The sequence below is a fragment of the Mya arenaria genome, chromosome 10, assembly GCF_026914265.1.
Source record: "Mya arenaria isolate MELC-2E11 chromosome 10, ASM2691426v1".
Taxonomy (NCBI): Eukaryota; Metazoa; Mollusca; class Bivalvia; order Myida; family Myidae; genus Mya; species Mya arenaria.
Genome location: NC_069131.1, coordinates 64,431,239 through 64,450,252, shown reverse-complemented (window position 1 = coordinate 64,450,252; position 19,014 = coordinate 64,431,239). Strand labels below are relative to the sequence as shown.

Here is a 19,014-nt window from a genome sequence, read left to right as displayed (position 1 = left end):
TATATACCATGTAGCAATAAATCCTACAATTTGTTTTAAAAGTGTCTGTATTTCTTTGTCTCCATTTTTAAATTTGTTTGGGGTAATTTTCTAGCAATTAACTATGAAAGGTGTTTTCTTTTCGATAATTAGTCTTAATGTTCCGTTAAAATTATACAATTGGTTTGAGTATTTGTCTCTGTCATAGACAATTTTAAAGCCAGCACTCCTGCTAGGTCAGAATACTTGTTTATATTTTTATGAATTATTAAGGAACAAACTACAGGTTGCATAATAGACTATTTCTGCATGTATATTTTAAAGGCTTCATTTTTTATCATTGAAAATCTCGCAATTTGTCTTTCATTTTTTCATTTCTCTCCTGGCAACAATAATGTCTTAATAATCTTTTTTATATTCTAAATTTCATATTTTAAAATAAAAACAAATGCTTTATTAATTATTTCAATACAGCGACATATGGGCCTTTAAACATAACATACTGACAGTTTTGGACCAAAAGAAGGCATAAAGGGACAAGAACAATTACTATTGCATAATTTGGTCATTATGAAGATAAAGCAATTTCTTTAGAAATTATATCCCAATTAAAAAGGAAAAGAGATTGTGAAATATTAGTCAATGCATGAATTATTTTAAGTCTGGAGGGGAAAACATAATTCTTTCAAGAAGCAGAGATATTAAATTCAAACAAAGTTGAGCTTACGTAATATATAAATATTATGGTAATATAATGGTCATTTTTTACATATTTCTGAAAAGAATGGGGATCTTTTTTTTTTTTTAAATGAGTGATGATAATAGTGCAGTTATGATGTTTATATCAATTCAGACATAATTTTAAAGAAAAAAATGACTTAATAAGAAGATAAATGAAAATATGGTAAATAACAAAAACTTTGAAAAATAATATGAGGATCATTGGATAATTTTGATAACTTAAGCGATAATTATAGTGCAGTAATTAATATAGATTCAGAAACAATTGTGAAATAGAAAAATAACCTCGGAACAATAACATTTTGCAATTACAAACAACAAACACGATAAATATAAGATGGAATTTCAAGGTAATATATTATTTCAATACACCAGTATATGGAATATTGAGCATTATTTCAGTTGACAGAATTTAGGTAGTGTCTATATGTATTTAACTACAAATCCTAAAAACAAAGTAAAACAATACAATTTACGCTAACTTTGAGCACAAAGCAATGGATGAGAGTACCCGGAGGTTGCTAAAGAAACTAAAGCCAGAAATCAAGAATAATCTGGTACTGGAGAACAGCATACTGGACTGCCTGGAGCAGGAGATTCTCACCGAGGAAATGTCACAGAAAATAAGGGTAAGATGTTTCTCTGTTGAATGTTGGTTATGTTATACTGGACTCCCTAGTGCAGGAAAGAGATACTCACGGAGGATGTGTCACAGAAAATAAGGGTAAGATGCTTTTCTGTTGAATGATGGTAATGTTATACTGGACTGCCTGGAGCAGGCAGGGATACTCACTGAGGATATGTCACAGAAAATAAGGGTAAGATGTTTCTCTGTTGAATGTTGGTATAATGTTATACTGGACTGCCTGGAGCAGGAAGGGTTACTCACTGCATGAGAATATGTCACAGAATATGTTGTTAAAATATTAAATATTTTGTTCGTCTGTAGACATCAAAGTTATGTCAAACACCAACATGTTATTCTAAAATTCAAAAACAAGCAAAGAAGCTAAACTTTTTTCTGACATCAGGGAAAGGCTTAACAATGGTGAAAGAATAGAGGGCCTCCACATTCTACCCCTTAAAGCCGCACTCTCACAGATGGACAGTTTTGACAAGTTTGTTTTTGTTTTGTTTTCAGAATGAGCCACTTTTTGTGTAAATGTCTGAGAACCAGTGATATAAGACACTTGACAAAGGATCAGATCGCAGTTTTCATATTTTCCTTAAAAAATTGATGTTTTGAGGAAAAAAACAACAACATTTTTTTTAAAGCGTTAAAAAAACTTTCAGCCACAATTTTTTTTTTTAATATCAATATTAAAAACTGCAATCAGTTATTTGTCAACAGTCCTGTATCACTGGTTTTCAGATATTTGCCGAAGATTGGTTCATTCCAAGACAAACAATAAATTTTTTATCAAAATGGTCAATCTGTGAGAGTGCATCTTTAAGGTATCCAGCTGTGTTTAATGGCTTCATCGGGCCAACACATCATCCTGGCCATATCAACTGTCATAATGCTCATTGGTAAATAATGTGTAACATATTTTCTATTTTCAGGCAAAATCCACAAATGGTGAAAAAATAGAAGAGCTCCTCTTCTTTTTACCAAGAAGAGGTCCAGCTGCCTTTGATGCCTTCATCAGGGCCATCAGACCAACACATGACTTCCTTGCTGAAATGCTCACTGCTGACATGCTTACTGAACAACAACAAGACAAAGAACTGTCCAGTGGTAAATACCATGTCTCTGCAATATCCTGCATCTAATAGATTCATAGTAACTCAAGGGAGAGAAATGCAACTTGAACGCAAGCCGTTCATTTACGAATTAAGAATTAAAGACTTGATGTATTTCATGCAAAACCTTAAAAATGAGGGTTTAAAATGGTTTTGCTTACCACTAAAAATCATTTTATAACAAACATTATGAAATTAAAATAGAAAGAGACATAGTTTAAGTGATTACTATGGAACAGTGAACTTATAATATTTCTTTCACACAAAATCCTTATCATATATCAAGCAGTATCACTTTTACATGATAATAGCGTTATAATTATATAATAATTATTATTTTACAAAATCTATACACAAATTACCTTACACTTGTTATTAAACAGGTACTGACGATTGTAGTTCTGACTCTAAGAAATCATCATCTAGCTCACTTTCTTCACTCTTCCATGAAACTGACACTTCCCAGACATTAGCCATTCAGCTGGATGGAAACGACAATGTCAGGACCAATCAAGATGAACAAAACAGTAACCAACCAATGGAGTTTGCTTTATCATCTATCAGCCAACCAGAAAGGCATTATTCTTCATTCAGCCAATTGCATCCTACAGAAGAATTCAAAAATAAAATTGTTCAGGATTGGCTGAGCGGAATCTACACAAAATTGAAATCCCACGTGACAAACAATTATCTCAGAGAGTTGTCCTTTATGAGCCCTAAGCCTATTTCTTTTGAAATGGTAGAAGATCTTATTGATGATATGATTGAAGAGGAAGGCAAATGTTACAGGTCCGTATTGATACTGTCTTTGAATGCGTTCAAGCATAGTGCAATATCCCCTGCCAGGGGAAAATCCCCTGGAATTCCAACCCATTCCCTGGATCCCCTGGAATTTAAAAAAAAACTTTTTTTTTATAAAATAGCTTAAGGTTGGCAGTGGAAAGCATCCATATCATTATGAATGTGAAATTCTATCAAAGACCATGATGACTAAGTCCAAAAAATATTGTAATAAGAATGTGTCTCTGTATTTATGCTTATATCATTAATGTAGTTTTCTCACTAAATTTCGCTGCATAAAAATCCCCTGGTGTAAAATCATTATCCCCTGGAATTTAGACCAAAATCCCCTGGGAAGCCTCTCAGAAATATGGCATGTATGGTTGAAAGATTAAAATGTTCCTCAAATTCATGTAGAGTGTATATTATCATTTCAGAGTTATAAATTAGAACTTGCTTATGTAGCCAAAATGGACGATTCAAACTGATTTTTAGCCAATAAGAATTTACCAATTTTTTTTAGAAAATATTATCAAAACATTAGGAAACTTGTTGGTAACATTCGGTTTTAGGACGGTTTAGCCCAAAGTTATTGAGAATCCTTTCATCTCCGAAAACTATAAAAGGATTGATCTGAACTTCTTTCTAATTTCACTTAGCCTGAATTAGAAATATTTTTCGTCTTTCTTGCCCATAAAATAAAACAAATGTGCTGACAATATGGCATGAGGTAAATAACCCTTTGGTCAATTTGTGCACCATAGAGTTTTTGCCTTGACCCTTAATATTCAATTGCTGAATTATTTAACATTACTGGATATTTCTTTTCAGAGAACTTGGTGACAAGATGAGAAAGTCTTCGATCTTTACTCAGATACTGTCACTCAAAGAGGCTAACAGGAAACTGAATGTTGATCTTAATGACACTAAGGAGAACAAGAATAAGCTTGCTGACCAAAACGTGAAGCTGAAAGAAATGTGTAAAAATAATACACAAGAAAATAAAATGATTGAAATAGAAAAACAAAAATTGTATTCTGATACAATTGCAATGAACGATAATTTAGCAGAATTACAGAAGGAGATCAAAACATTGACACAATCTAAACAAGAAGCTGAAAGCAAGCTTAATGAAACACTTAAAGAATTGGAAGAAGCAAAAATTGAAATAAGGGATCTAAAAGAGGACAAATTAAGTTGCGAACATGAAATTGGTCAGCAGGGGCAACAGTACAAAAATACACAAAGACAGAGTAGGCCATATTGGATAAACCATTCTTGCAACAAAAGCTCAACATCACCAGCTACATCACCAAGGAGATCCTCATCAGTGCAGCAAGACAATGCATTGGCCATGCACAGCAACATGTCCATCAGTGGATTTACACAAAGCTCACCAAGGAATATTCAGAAGGGGATGAAACCAAAAGCATCATCCACTTATACAGATGGGCAAAATCCACAATCGCCTTTCAACACTGCTCAGACAGGATCAAAGTCAAATGCCTCAGCTGCTTATACAATTAGGAAACATCAAAAAACTTCTTCAAAGACTTCTCAATATGGTTTAAGATCAAATGATACACCCACTCAAACAAACACCACACCCACTATTCTAAATGAAACACAACAGATGAATGGACAAAGTCGGTTTTTCACACGGCGAGCAGTGCAAAACGGTGAAATGACTGAGGACGATTATAAGAAGGAAAAATGCCTAGATCAGACGGGTAAAGCAGTTGTTTCCAATAACAACAGAGAACCTTATATGCCCAAGCAGAGCGAACCAAAACCATTGGAAACTCCAGAAAATGATGAAAATGATAAGTTCATTGAGATGACTGAGAAACAGACAGTTATGGAAGTAGTTTCCAATAACAAAAGAAAACCGCTGACAAAGAAGCAGAGCAAACCAAAACCATTTGCCGGTCTGCAAATATTTGGCAATTCTAAAAAATGATTAGCACATTGAGATGACTGAGAAATAGAAATTTCTGGAAGTAGTTTCCAATAACAAAAGAAAACCGATGACAAAGCTCTGCAAATATTTGGCAATTCTAAAAAAAGATTAGCATATTGAGATGACTGAGAAACAGACATTTATGGTAGTAGTTTCCAATAACCACAGAAAACCTTTGACACTGAGGCGAAGCAAACCAAAACCATTGGAAACAACGAAAATAAATTTGGCAATTCTAGAAAATACAAAGCAGATTGAGATGACTGAAAAATAGACAGTTATTGAAGTAAATTCCAATGACCACAGAAAACCTATGACACTGAGGCAGAGCAAACCAAAACCATTGGACTGCCTGAAAATATTTAGCCATCGTAGAAAATGATAAGCATTTTGAAATGACTGAGAAAAAGACAGTTATTGAAGTAAATTCCAATAACCACAGAAAACCTGTTGCACTGAAGCAGTCTCAAGCAAACAGAAACCATAGGGCAATTCTAGGAACTGATAAGCAATGATATAGGATATTCCAAATAGGCAAAATGGAGTGATTATGTATGCATAGTTTTTGTTCTTGTTGTTTCATTTTTTTGTTTTCTTGGTATATAATGTCAGAGGGCAGCGTTGCACACTTTAACATGTTTTGTTATTCATTTTGTTGTATCTGATTTTTAAAAATGATTTGTTACTAATTGTTATGGGGGTATTACAGTAGTTTGTTATTTTTTAAATATTTGTTTTTTATGACCTATATGAAGTGAAGGTTGCTGAAAGACTGCTTTGTTATTTCGTTGTGTTTGTGTCGTTTTGGTTGTACTTAAGAGTGTTGTTATTTAAAGCATCATTTTTTATGCTACCATGATTTTTGTTTCTATCATTTTTTTTTCTTTTAAATGAAATAATATCTGTTGACAACAATAAATTGATTCTAATAAAACATTTTCAAACTTGCTTTATTCTTTTAATTTCTTGTACGGATGCTTTTGCTGGCAATTATTTGGGTCACAAGGCTTATGTTTTTAATTTTGTAATTATTGAAAAATGTTGGGACAAGTTTGAGGTTATGTGCATACATTTTTATCAGTCATGACGAACTTGTTTATATTTCGCTCCTTGTCAGTGAATGCTTTAAAATTCAATCTCCAAGCACTAATCTCCCTTGATAAAAGTCCAAAACCCGGGCTGCTGTACAGTTTTTTTGCAAAAAAGCGGAACGCCATATCCAACAGAATCTTACCGGTATATCGTGGCAGCCCTAATTTATCCAATCATTTATTAAGCGATTAAAGCTATTTGAATGCATGTGTGGTCTGTTTGGCGTATTTGTATCTTTGTGTCTCTTATACAGTGTCATTTGGGCCGTTACCGTAAGTATTTAAATAGGGTTTATATTTGAAGTATTGACTACTGGGCTTGTCCCAGAAATTTTCATTGTATTTCTTTCTTGAAGATAATGGTAAAACTTCAACAATAAACATATAATGAAAAAAATCCTTACATCAGGAAAGAAGATTGTGTAGTAAGAGAGTGTCAGAATTTGATTTAAGATTCGAAGGCCACGAGGCTCTTGGTTATAATGGTTCAAAACAAGCCATCAGTGATAACGGCTCAAAACATGTTCTTAACATGTCAGTGGTAATTATGGTGCTGAACAAGGTGTTTGTGATAATGATTCTAAACAAGCCCTTGGTAACAATGGCTATAAACATGCTTTTAGTGATACTAATTCTTAACATGTCCATGGTTCTAAAACATGCATTTGGAAATAATGGCTTTCAAAATGTTGACATTGGCTTAAAACATGGTGATAATGGCTCTAAACATGCCTTTAGTGATAAAGGTTCTAAACATGCCCTTGTTGATAATAGCTCTAAACATGCCTTTAGTGACAATGGTTGCAACCATGCCATTGTTGATAAAGGTTCTAAACAAGTCCTTGGTGATAATGGTTCTGAACATACCCTTGGTGATAATGGTTCTGAACATACCCTTGGTGATAATGGTTCTAAACATGGCTTTGGTGATAATGGTTCTAAACATGCCCTTGGTGATAATGGTTCTAAACATGCCCTTGGTGATAATGGTTCTGAACATACCCTTGGTGATAATGGTTCTGAACATACCCTTGGTGATAAAGGATCTAAACATACCCTTGGTGAAAATGGTTCTGAACATACCCTTGGTGATAATGGTTCTGAACATACCCTTGGTGATAATGGATCTAAATATACTCTTGGTGAAAATGGTTCTGAACATACCCTTGGTGATAATGGTTCTGAACATACCCTTGGTGATAATGGTTCTAAACATGCCTTTGGTGATAATGGTTCTGAACATACCCTTGGTGATAATGGTTCTGAACATACCCTTGGTGATAATGGTTCTAAACATGGTCTTGGTGTTAATGGTTCTAAACAAGTCCTTGGTGATCATGGTTCTGAACATACCCTTGGTGATAATGGTTCTGAACATACCCTTGGTGATAATGGTTCTAAACATGGCCTTGGTGATAATGGTTCTAAACATGCCCTTGGTGATAATGGTTCTAAACATGCACTTAGTTAAAATGGTTCTAAACATGCCCTTGGTGATAGTGGTTCTAAACATGCACTTGGTGATAATGGTTATAACCATGCTCTTGGTAATAATGGTTCTAAAGATGCCCTTGGTGATAATGGTTCTAAACATGCCCCTGGTGATAATGGTTCTAACCATGCTCTTGGTGATAATGATTCTAAAGATGCCCTTGGTGATAATGGTTCTAAACATGGCCTTGGTGATGATGGTTCTAAACATGGCCTTGGTGATAATGGTTCTAACCATGCCCTTGGTGATAATGGTTCTAAACATGGCCTTGGTGATAATGGTTCTAAAGATGCCCTTGGTGACAATGGTTCTAAACATGGCCTTGGTGATAATGGTTCTAAAGATGCCCTTGGTGATAGTGGTTCTAAACATGCCCTTGGTGATAATGGTTCTAACCATGCTCTTGGTGATAATGATTCTAAAGATGCCCTTGGTGATAATGGTTCTAACCATGCACTTGGTGATAATGGTTCTAACCATGCTCTTGGTGATAATGATTCTAAAGATGCACTTGGTGATAATGGTTCTAAACATGGCCTTGGTGATGATGGTTCTAAACATGGCCTTGGTGATAATGGTTCTTAACATGACCTTGGTGATAATGGCTCTAAACATGCCATTGGTGATAATGGTTCTAACCATGCTCTTGGTGATAATGGCTCTAAACATGCCCTTGGTGATAATGGCTCTAAACATGCACTTGGTGATAATGGTTCTAGCCATGCTCTGGGTGATAATGGTTCTAAACATGCCCTTGGTGATAATGGTTCTAAACATGCCCTTGGTGATAATGGATCTAAACATACCCTTGGTGAAAATGGTTCTAAACATGCCCTTGGTGATAATGGTTCTAAACATGCCCTTGGTGATAATGGTTCTAAACATGCCCTTGGTGATAATGGTTCTAAACATGCCCTTAGTGAAAATGGTTCTAAACATGCCCTTGGTGATAATGGTTCTAAAAATGCCCTTGGTGATAATAGTTCTAAACATATCCTTGGTGATAGTGGTTCTTAACATGCCCTTGGTGATAATAGTTCTAAACATGGCCTTAGTGATAATTATTCTTAACTTGCCCTTGGTGATAATGGTTTTAACCATAAACCATATGGCCAATGGTTCTAAAGAAAAAAGGTTCTTTAGATGATAATGTTTCCTACCACTCCCTGAAGGTAAAATGTAAACATTAACTTCCGGAATCTTTTGAACAGCTGACATCAAACTGTACATCATTGATTAAAATTATCAATTGATAATTTTCAGTCCACATTTCTTATATTTAATTGCAGCCAAACCTGAGCATATCAAATAACAATTACCACAGACTTTATCTTGATAGCTTTGTAGATGCATAATATGTTTCAGCACTCTTTTGTCTTATTGAATAAGTAGGTAGTGTGGATAATTTGAATCTCTGTTAAACATGACTGATTTGACCAGATAATTTTTAATAAAACCACCTCAAAATTTTAAGGAATAAAATTGAATTCTAGAGGTGTCTAAATCAAATTACCAATGTTCATTTAATTTAAGTCATATCATATTAGGGAAACAACAAAACAAGCCTTTCATTACTTTAGTCATTAGATTTTCAGTGGATATGTTGGATATATAACAATCAACATATATTAGATAAAAAGGTTCGAAGGTATTGTGTATAAAAGATTTACTAAAGAAATGCAAACATAGGTAATACATTGAGAAAGATCAAAATAGAAATAAAAGTTATGTTACCCGGAAATCGAACAGCGAGAAGTCGAGGTATACGAGAAAATGAAACACCACTTTCATTACCCCTCGCAGACGATTCTGAAGAGAGAGCAGTGGCTGAAGTCTATAGAAAACATGCAGGTTACATAAAGCAAAATGTCGAACTGGATGAGAGACACCTCAACAAACTTCTTGATGACAGGGTTATAACACAGGGGGAGTTTGATTGTCTTTGTGTATGTATCTTTCTTTCATATTTATTTTTTATTGGATTTTTCCATTTTATGTATCTCAATGTTCCTATATAACTACAGAATTTAATGTATGACTTTATTCAAAGAACAAATTACGCTGACTGCATTTACCTTTTTCATGGTTTAATTTTTCTCATTAAATAATTAGCTTTTTTTGCCAATATTAGGAATTAAGAATTTATTTGTGAACTCAATGGATTTTTTTTCAAGAAGAAATCAGACACTTATTTTTAGCTCTTTAACTTCCTCCATGTTTTACAAAGGCAGCGGGGGGGGGGGGGGGGGGGGGGGGGGGGGGGGGGGGGGGGGGGGGGGGGGGGGAACCTGTGACATACAATTTCGATCAAAGGTTGTTTAAAGCCAACAGTAGAGCAGAAATCTTATATATTATACATTTCGACTGAAGTGCATCTGCATATTTAAAAGTTCCGGTCTAAATATAGAGGTGCTTGTCTAACTATAAAGGTGCTTGTCTAGCTAGCCAGCTAAATATAGAGGTTCAGGTCTAAATAGAGAGGTGCTTGTATAAACATAGAGGTGCTTGTCTAAACATAGAGGTGCTTGTCTATAGATAGAGCTGCTTGTCTAAATATAGAGGTTCAGGTCTAAATAGAGAGGTGCTTGTCTAAACATAGAGGTGCTTGTCTAAATATAGAGCTGCTTGTCTAAACATAGAGCTGCTTGTCTAAACATAGAGGTGCTTGTCTAAACATAGAGCTGCTTGTCTAAACATAGAGGTGCTTGTCTAAATATAGAGCTGCTTGTCTAAACATAGAGGTGCTTGTCTAAACATAGAGGTGCTTGTCTATAGATAGAGCTGTTTGTCTAAATATAGAGGTGCTTGTCTAAACATAGAGCTGCTTGTCTAAATATAGAGGTTCAGGTCTAAATAGAGAGGTGCTTGTCTAAACATAGAGGTGCTTGTCTAAATATAGAGGTGCTTGTCTAAATATAGAGGTGCTTGTCTATAGATAGAGCTGCTTGTCTAAATATAGAGGTGCAGGTCTTAACATAGAGGTGCTTGTCTAAACATAGAGGTGCTTGTCTAACTAGAGCTATCACTGAAGTTAATTAATACCCCCGAACACCGCCCTTATATGAAATTTCAGTCAACTATTTGGAAAGCCAACCTATGAATGACAACTTTATTTTATGGACTATATCGTCAGTTATTCATTTTGATTATGTTTTTAAATGTTAGAAAAAAGGCTTTAAACAATATCAGTGATGCTAATACTGAGATGTTTATACTGATATATTTGATGTTCTAAAGCACAGAATATACGATTGCCTATGACCATCTATAAATGAGTTAAGTTACTTTTTTTATACCAGTAGTTTGAAAGTAATGGTTTATATAAACATATTTAAAAAGGTAAACACATAAAATGTTATGGATGGGGTTATTTTTGTTTTGTACAATTTCCGATTGTTATTGTTAAAATTAGAAAATAACGCTTTTATAATTGTTGTGCATTGCACAAGTTTACATGGCGATCAATAAATGTTATAAAATTTCCAGTTATGCTGAGGGACAAAATTTTGATTGAAGAGAAACAAACAAAAGAGCACTAAAAATGTATGTGAAATATAAACAAACCTCTTTTGCCTGAACTTTATGTATTCATCAACTTGGTTCTTCCATGAACATTATTTAAACTGTTATCACTGATGGCCTTTTTTAATGAAGAAGAGAGTTTATAAACATTTGGCATTTGTGGAGTCTTTGTATACAATTTATTACATACAATACTACACTGATTTGAAATTGAAATTGGAGATTTGCTGGTTATCATCGTGGCATTCCCAGTCCTTCTTAACCTTTTTCATTCATCTAATTGAAAATTAGATCGGTGCTCTACCACTGTATGAAGTTTTATTACATTCCCTCTGGTAGTTTTCAAGTGTTGCACCGGACAAGAAAAAGTAACAAAGGGCAATAACTCTGTGATTAGCTGAAATAGACTTGCGGTTCCTGTACACACTGCACTTTCTCTCATTATGATCTATCACTGTATGAAGTTTTATTAAATTCCATCCAATAGTTTTCAAGTTATGCTCTGGACATGAAAAAGTAACAAAGGCCAGTAACTCTGTAATTAGATGAAATAGAACTGCGGTTCCTGTACACTGCACTTCCTCTCATAATGATCTATCACTGTATGAAGCTTTATTAAATTCCATCCAATAGTGTTCAAGTTATGCTCGGGACAAGAAAAAAGTATTAAAGGCCATAACTCTGTAATTAGCTAAAAAAGAGTTATGATTCTTGTGCACTGCACTTCCTCTCATTGTGCTTTACCATTGTATGAAGTTTCAATAAATTCCATCTAGTAGTTTGCAAGTAAATGTCTGGAAAAAAATTAACAGCAAAAAAACAAATAAAGGGCAATAACTCAGTTATTAGCTAAAGTAGAGTTATGGTTCTTGAACACTTTCTTTTCATTGTGCTTTACCATTGTATGAAGTTCCAATGAATTCCATCCAGTACTTTTCAAGTTATACTCCGGACAAAAAAAAAAGTAACAAAGGGCAAGAACTCAGTAATAAGCAAGAATAGAGTTATTGTTAGTGTACCCTGCACTTCCTCTCATTATGCTCTACCATTGTATGAAGTTTAATCAAATTCCATCCAGTAGTTTTTAAGTTATGCACCGGACAAGGTAAATTGCAACGGACCGACTGACAAACCGACCGACTGACCGACCGACCACAGGGTGACTCCAATATACCCCCTTCAAACTTTGTTTGTCGGGGTATAAACATAGAGGTGCTTGTCTAAATAAAGAGGTTCAGGTCTTAACATAGAGGTGCTTGTCTAAATAAAGAGGTTCAGGTCTTAACATAGAGGTGCTTGTCTAAATAAAGAGGTTCAGGTGTTAACATAGAGGTGCTTGTCTAAACATAGAGGTGAAGGTCTTAATATGGAGGTGATTGTCTAATAATAGAGTTGCTTGTCTATAGATAGAGCTGCTTGTCTAAACATAGAGCTGCTTGTCTAGACATAGAGGTGCAGGTCTAAATATAGAGGTGCTTGTCTAAATATAGAGGATCAGGTCTAAATATAGAGGTGCAGGTCTAAATATAAGAGGAGCAGGTCTAAATATAGAGGTGCAGGTCTAAATAAAGAGGTGCTTGTCTAAAAATAGAGTCGCAGGTCTAAATATAGAGGTGCTTGTCTATACATAGAGGTGCTTGTCTAAATATAGAGGATCAGGTTTAAATATAGAGGTGCAGGTCTAAATAAAGAGGTGAAGGTTTAAATATAGAGGAGCGGGTCTAAATATAGAGGAGCAGGTCTAAATAAAGAGGTGAAGGTCTAAATATAGAGGTGCACTTCAATTACCTGGAAAAATGCATCCTTTGATTCAACTGGTACATCATAGCAACAACCTAGTTTTCAAGATGATATTCTAGTTGAATTGATTTTTTTGCAGAAAAAATCAGATAGTGAAGCACTTAATGAACTCCTACAAGTCTTGCCAAGGAAAGGCCCAAATGGTTTCAAGGTGTTTGTGTATGACATTCTGTTTGAAGACTTCCGCGCTGTTGGTGAATTGTTGGACAGAAAGCTTTATGAAGAAAGACAAACAAACAAAAGTGGTACAGAATTTAACAACAATCTTTAACAGTAATTGAAAAAGATAATACCAGACACAAAAATTATGATCATAAAATTTAACGAACATTTTGAAAATCATTTGCTGTAAATGTCCTATAAGACGCATTGGGCATCAGACATAAATTAGAATCATTGCTTGGACCATCTATACCAGCTGATGGGGATGTAAAAATCCTATGGTTTGGTTTGGGCACATTCCTCACTAATTCAACACTGATCAAATTGACATTAATGTCATTATATTTGAACAATAATGTTGCTAATAACCTTTGCTTCAAAACAGGCCACTCAACCTCCTCTGAATCTGACCTATCTCCAATGTCCCCCAACAATTCAGCAGCGTCTTCTACCAACTTTACCATGCAGTCAACTTTGCTACGTAGACATACCAGTGTGCCATGCATGAGTCAAATCATACATACAAGGTCAGTTATTGTTTATTAACACAAAAACAGAGCAGCATGTCATGTATGACCTAAATAAGGCTAGTTCTCAAAAGTATACAACCATAAGACTTAAATTCATAAAGTTTATCTAAACCAATACATAACTAACTCTGAAATAGTTCATCTTGTTTAGCACCTTTGAGCAAAATAAAGAACATATAAAAAGCTTTCTGAAGATTTTATTAGTTTTATCCCAATTCATCTAATAGTCTTTTTTTTGTAAACCATGCTTAAGAAGCATTGCACTTTCAATAAAGACTTGATTATCTTGTTTTTGTTTCAATGCCTTTCAACATATGAAATATCTTTGCTTGTGTAACCAACAAGGTCAAGGTTGTCCGGTTAGCGCAGTGGTTACTGCACTGGCTTCTCACTAAGGCGACCTGGGTTTGATTCCTGGCCTGGGCACGTGTGAGTTTGGTTAGTGGTCACCAGACTGGACAAGTGGGTTTTCTCCGGGTACTCCAGTTTCCCCCACAACACAAGACCACACTCTTATACAATATCGTGCCAATGAGAGTGAATAAGTATAAGTTATCATAGCTTTCATCACAATCATTGTAAAATATATAACTTTTAAACTAACAAGGTCAAATGAAGACCTTGAGAGCAAAGAAGATGAACACCAGCATCAGATCAACAGAATATTCAGCAGACTGAGCACTCACATCAACAACAGGCATTCTGGAACGGGTCTGAACCAACTCTACCGTCAGACACCAGAGCCAGCCACCTTAGACAAGATAGAAGCCCATGTCAATACATTACTGAAAAGTATTGAGGAGTGTTACAAGTAAGTGATCTGCTATTGAAATTGTAATAATACAAGAGATGTTTGTCAAACATTATGCCCCCCCTGAGCGCCATGTTGTCAGGATTATATGGACAATTGAATGAAATATGCATGGACCGAAATGACAGCTGATTTGTTGCTGTTTTAAGATTATGACCATTAAAGTGTGAGGATAAAGTGTGTTATGACCGTCATGACCTTTGACTCTATGAACTCAAAATCCAGAGTCATCAGCTGGTCACCAGAAACCTAAATGTCAAGTTTGAGGGCCATGGGTGCAGGCATGGTCAAGTTATCACAGGACAAGTTTTTTTTGTTCAAGGTCACTGTGACCTTGACCTTTGACCCGATGGCCCCTTAAATCATAAGGGGTCATCTACAAGTCAGATGCAACTCCAAGTCAAGTTTGAAGGCCATGGGTTCAGGCATTGTTGAGTTATCACTCGGACAACCTTTTACCATTCAAGATCACTGTGACCTTGACCTTTGGCTCTATGAATCTACTGGTCAGGCTTAACATCCATGTCAAGTTTAATGATCATAGGTTCAGGCATTGTTGAGATATCAGTAGGGGAAGATTTGCTAACTTTTTTGCGTTAAAGGTTACTGTGACATTGACCTTGGCCTGATGACCCCCAAAGTTGATAGAGGTCATCTACTGGGCAGGCCCAACCTTCATGTCAAGTTTGATGACCATAGGTCCAAGAATTGTCGAGTTTGCTTTCAAGGTCACTGTGACCTTGACCTATGACCCCTAAAATCAATAGGGGTCATCTACTGGTCAGGCCCAACCTCCATGTCAAGTTTGAGGGCCATGGGTGCAGGCATTGTTGAGTTATCACTTGGACAACCTTTTATCATTCAAGGTCACTGTGACCTTGACCTTTGGCCCAATGACCCCTAAAATCAATAGGGACAATCATCTGGCCGGGTTCAACCTACAAATCAAGTTTTAGGGCCATGGGTGCAGCCATTGTCAAGTTATCACTCGGATAACCTTTTACCATTCCAGGTCACTGTGACCTTGACCTTTGGCCCAATGACCCCTTAAAACAATAGGGACCATCTTCTGGCCAGGCCCAACCTCCAAGTCAAGTTTGAGGGCCATGGGTGCAGGCATTATCGAGTTATCACTCGGACAACCTTTTACCATTCCAGGTCACTGTGACCTTGACCTTTGGCCAGATGACCCCCCAAAACCATAGGGGTCATCTCCTGGTCAGGCCAATTCTTCAAGTCAAGTTTGAGGACCATGGGTGCAGGCATTGTTGAGTTATCAATCGGACAACCTTTTACCATTCAAGGTCACTGTGACCTTGACCTTTGGCCCGATGACACCCAAAAACATTAGGGGTCATCTACTGGTCAGGCCCAACCTCCAAGTCAAGTTTGAGGGCCATGGGTGCAGGCATTGTCACGTTATCACTCAGACAACCTTTTACCATTCAAGGTCACTGTGACCTTGACCTTTGGTCTGATGACCCCCAAAAACAATAGGGGTCATCTACTGGTCAGACCCAACCTCCATGTCAAGTTTGAGGGCCATGGGTGCAGGCATTGTTGAGTTTTCACTCGGACAAGCTTTAAAATTATTTTACCATTAAAGGTCACTGTGACCTTGACCTTTGACCCGATGACCCCCAAAATCAATAGGGGTCATCTACTGGTCAGGCCCAACCTTCATGTGAAGTTTGATGACCATACGTCTAGGAATTGTTGAGTTATCACTCGGACAAGCTTTGGTCTACCGACGGACCGACCGACCGACATACCGACATGCCTGTGCAAAGCAATATACCCCTCTTCTTCGAAGGGGGGCATAATAAATATCCCAACCTGCCCTAAAACTTTGACCTAAGTTCCATAGTCAATCAGGGGCCATAATTTGTATAAAAGATAATATGGAGTTATCTAACCTCATTATGTGATGGCTCTGAACAACTGTGTGAAGTATTAAGTCAATTGAATGAATGGTATTGGAGTTTTAAGTGAAAATCCCAACTTGCCCTAAAACCTTAACTTGCCCTCAAACTTTAACCGAAGTCAATCAGGGGTCATAACTTGTATTAAAAATAATATGGAGTTATGTAACCTTATTGTGTGATGGTCCTGAACAACTTTGTGAAGTATTAAGTCATTTGAACAAAGGGTATAGAAGTTATTAATAACTAGTATGAGGTCCCTGGGTCAAAGCGTTCTCAAGTTATTGATCGGAAACCGTTTTTCATGTTAAGGTCACACTGACCTTGACCTTTGACCCACTGACCTCAAAATCAATAGGGTTCATCTGCTGGTCATGACCAATACACCTACCAAGTATGAGGTTCCTGGGTCAAAGCGTTCTCAAGTTATTGATCGGAAACCGTTTTTCATGTAAAGGTCACACTGACCTTGACCTTTGACCCACTGACCTCAAAATCAATAGGGTTCATCTGCTGGTGATGACCAATACACATACCAAGTATGAGGTCCCTCGGTCAAAGCGTTCTCAAGTTATTGATCGGAAACCATTTGGTATTCCGACCGACCGACAGACAGACCGACCGACCGACCGACCGACCGACCGACATGTGCAAAACAATATACCCCACTTTTTTCAAAAGGGGGCATAAAAATAAAACAGTGATTGTAGAATCTAAGAAATATTCATATTCAAACAATGGAAACTACAGAGAACATTTTGGCAAAAAATAACAAAGACCCTGTTTTAAGGCACAAAGCAAATGCCCAACAGACAAAGAAATATAGACTTACAACCAACAAACAACACAGACAAACCACACATAAATGAAATCCATGAGCTAATGTTCAAAATGTATTAAAAAATAATTTGTACTAAAAATTATGTCTGTTAATATTGAAAAGATTCTTCTCTTTAACATATAATGTTTTCTGTTTTTAATTTAGAAATAAATTCCTTCTGAACAGATAACCATAATTTCATCCAATCGGAAGGGAACATTTTTTGGAATAAAAAGTAAACTGTCTCACTCCATGCATTGCTATTATCTACTTTAGAGTACATGATTTTACACTTTTCAGACAATTCAATTTACAGCCTTGGAACACGTCTCTAAAATCATCAATAATCGAACTAAAAATTGAGAGAGACAAATTATACCACAGAGCTAATGACCACACAAGTACACTGGAAACAAAATTGAGAAACGAAAAGGGCAAGATTGAGAAGCTGGAAGAAAAGGTTAAAAAGCTTGAAGAGTTTAAAGCCATCTTTGATGAGTACACAACAGCAAGAGAAATTGCTGAAGAACTTCGGGAGACAAGAAAAGAAATGGAAGTCGTTACAGTTGAACTAAGAAACACAATTGATGAAAACAAACAGTTGTCAAGAACAGTGGAAAGGACCCAAACAGAACTGGATAGATACAAAACAGCTATTAAAAGGCTGGAGAAAGAAAATGAGGAATTATCTCTAAAACTGAACACTTCTACTGACTTCACTTCAAGTGACAGTCAACCCTCTAGTTTGACAGTTACCAATGACAACAGACCAAGTACTTCAAAACCATACCGGCCCCAAAAAGTAAAGAAGAATCGCAAGCGCAAAAAGCACTTAGCTTTGTGAAGACAAATACTTATCTATATGACATAGATGGACATAAAAAATTATATGTGTTGTGCTGTAGTTTTAATCACTATTTTGAACTCTTTAAAGAAGAAGGGAAGTTACCCCTGGTGATAATCTTGTTCTAATCATGCTCTTGGTGTTAATGATTCTAACATTGCTCTCGTTGACATTGGTACTAACTATGCCCTTGATGAAAATTTGGTGTTTACTTGTTGTAGGTTTGCCAAATTTAGAGAAAATCCACAGCTTTTGTCAATGCAAGGGCCATAACTCTGGAGTGACATACCTGGTTATCAAACCTGACCGATAGATGTTGCCTTTACACATACAGACAAACTTTTGTGATAATTGGACAAAGGCTTTTAAAATTATAGATCAGACAATACTAATTTTAGGTCATGTCTATATTTCAAGGGGGATTACTCTCGAGTGGCTTGAGGGATATTATATTTCTTTGATAGTCAAGATGACTTTCTGCCAGTGATATCAGATCCTATTCAATGGCTCACTCGTCAAATATTGCATGAAATTATGTAATCTGTACAGATGTATAATACTAAATGTACAATGCTGGACATTGTCTTTAACTTATATATGATACTTCAACTCCATGAATTTTATTGTGGTAAAGTCATAGATAACATTGTGTATATATACTTTGTGTCTAAGCAATATTTGTGAATGGCAAATTGCAAGATATTGACTTGTCAATAAAACTTGAAACTGTTTAAAAAGACTATTTCACACTTCCTAGTCGGTTCACATGTCTGCTTGTCCACACTTCTGTTATCTCATCACATGAGGAGCCTATGCA

At 36.0% G+C, this 19,014-nt stretch overlaps 3 protein-coding genes across 4 annotated transcripts in view; 2 read left to right on the top strand and 1 right to left on the bottom strand.

Annotated features, from left to right (window-relative positions):
- The window catches only part of LOC128205674 (uncharacterized), a 266,905-nt gene that overhangs the window by 85,010 nt on the left and 162,881 nt on the right, over nucleotides 1-19,014 (bottom strand). The window lies entirely within an intron of this gene.
- Nucleotides 655-6,151, top strand: LOC128205658 (ribonuclease 3-like). 2 transcript variants are annotated; one of them, XM_052907471.1, is made up of 4 exons: nucleotides 655-1,070; nucleotides 2,284-2,458; nucleotides 2,847-3,252; nucleotides 4,075-6,151. In XM_052907471.1, the coding sequence occupies exons 2-4, from the start codon at nucleotides 2,404-2,406 to the stop codon at nucleotides 5,201-5,203; spliced, it is 1,590 nt and encodes a 529-aa protein (XP_052763431.1). In that variant the 5' UTR covers nucleotides 655-1,070; nucleotides 2,284-2,403; the 3' UTR covers nucleotides 5,204-6,151. The 2 variants fall into 2 exon arrangements, with proteins under 2 accessions (XP_052763431.1, XP_052763430.1); XM_052907470.1 differs by having other exon boundaries at nucleotides 655-1,349.
- LOC128205663 (uncharacterized) lies at nucleotides 9,255-18,934 on the top strand. Its single transcript, XM_052907478.1, has 5 exons — nucleotides 9,255-9,732; nucleotides 13,188-13,353; nucleotides 13,656-13,797; nucleotides 14,408-14,611; nucleotides 17,654-18,934. The coding sequence occupies exons 1-5, from the start codon at nucleotides 9,514-9,516 to the stop codon at nucleotides 18,195-18,197; spliced, it is 1,275 nt and encodes a 424-aa protein (XP_052763438.1). The 5' UTR covers nucleotides 9,255-9,513; the 3' UTR covers nucleotides 18,198-18,934.

What these genes read in the sequence shown, in the direction of transcription:
- LOC128205658 (XM_052907470.1), top strand. Translation starts at nt 1,218, where the DNA reads ATGGATGAGAGTACCCGGAGGTTGCTAAAGAAACTAAAGCCAGAAATC. An exon ending in AAATGTCACAGAAAATAAGG is followed by an intron (nt 1,350 to 2,283) that starts GTAAGATGTTTC and finishes TTCTATTTTCAG; the next exon opens with GCAAAATCCACAAATGGTGA. An exon ending in GAGGAAGGCAAATGTTACAG is followed by an intron (nt 3,253 to 4,074) that starts GTCCGTATTGAT and finishes ATTTCTTTTCAG; the next exon opens with AGAACTTGGTGACAAGATGA.
- LOC128205663 (XM_052907478.1), top strand. Translation starts at nt 9,514, where the DNA reads ATGTTACCCGGAAATCGAACAGCGAGAAGTCGAGGTATACGAGAAAAT. An exon ending in GGGAGTTTGATTGTCTTTGT is followed by an intron (nt 9,733 to 13,187) that starts GTATGTATCTTT and finishes ATTTTTTTGCAG; the next exon opens with AAAAAATCAGATAGTGAAGC. An exon ending in AGTATTGAGGAGTGTTACAA is followed by an intron (nt 14,612 to 17,653) that starts GTAAGTGATCTG and finishes TACACTTTTCAG; the next exon opens with ACAATTCAATTTACAGCCTT.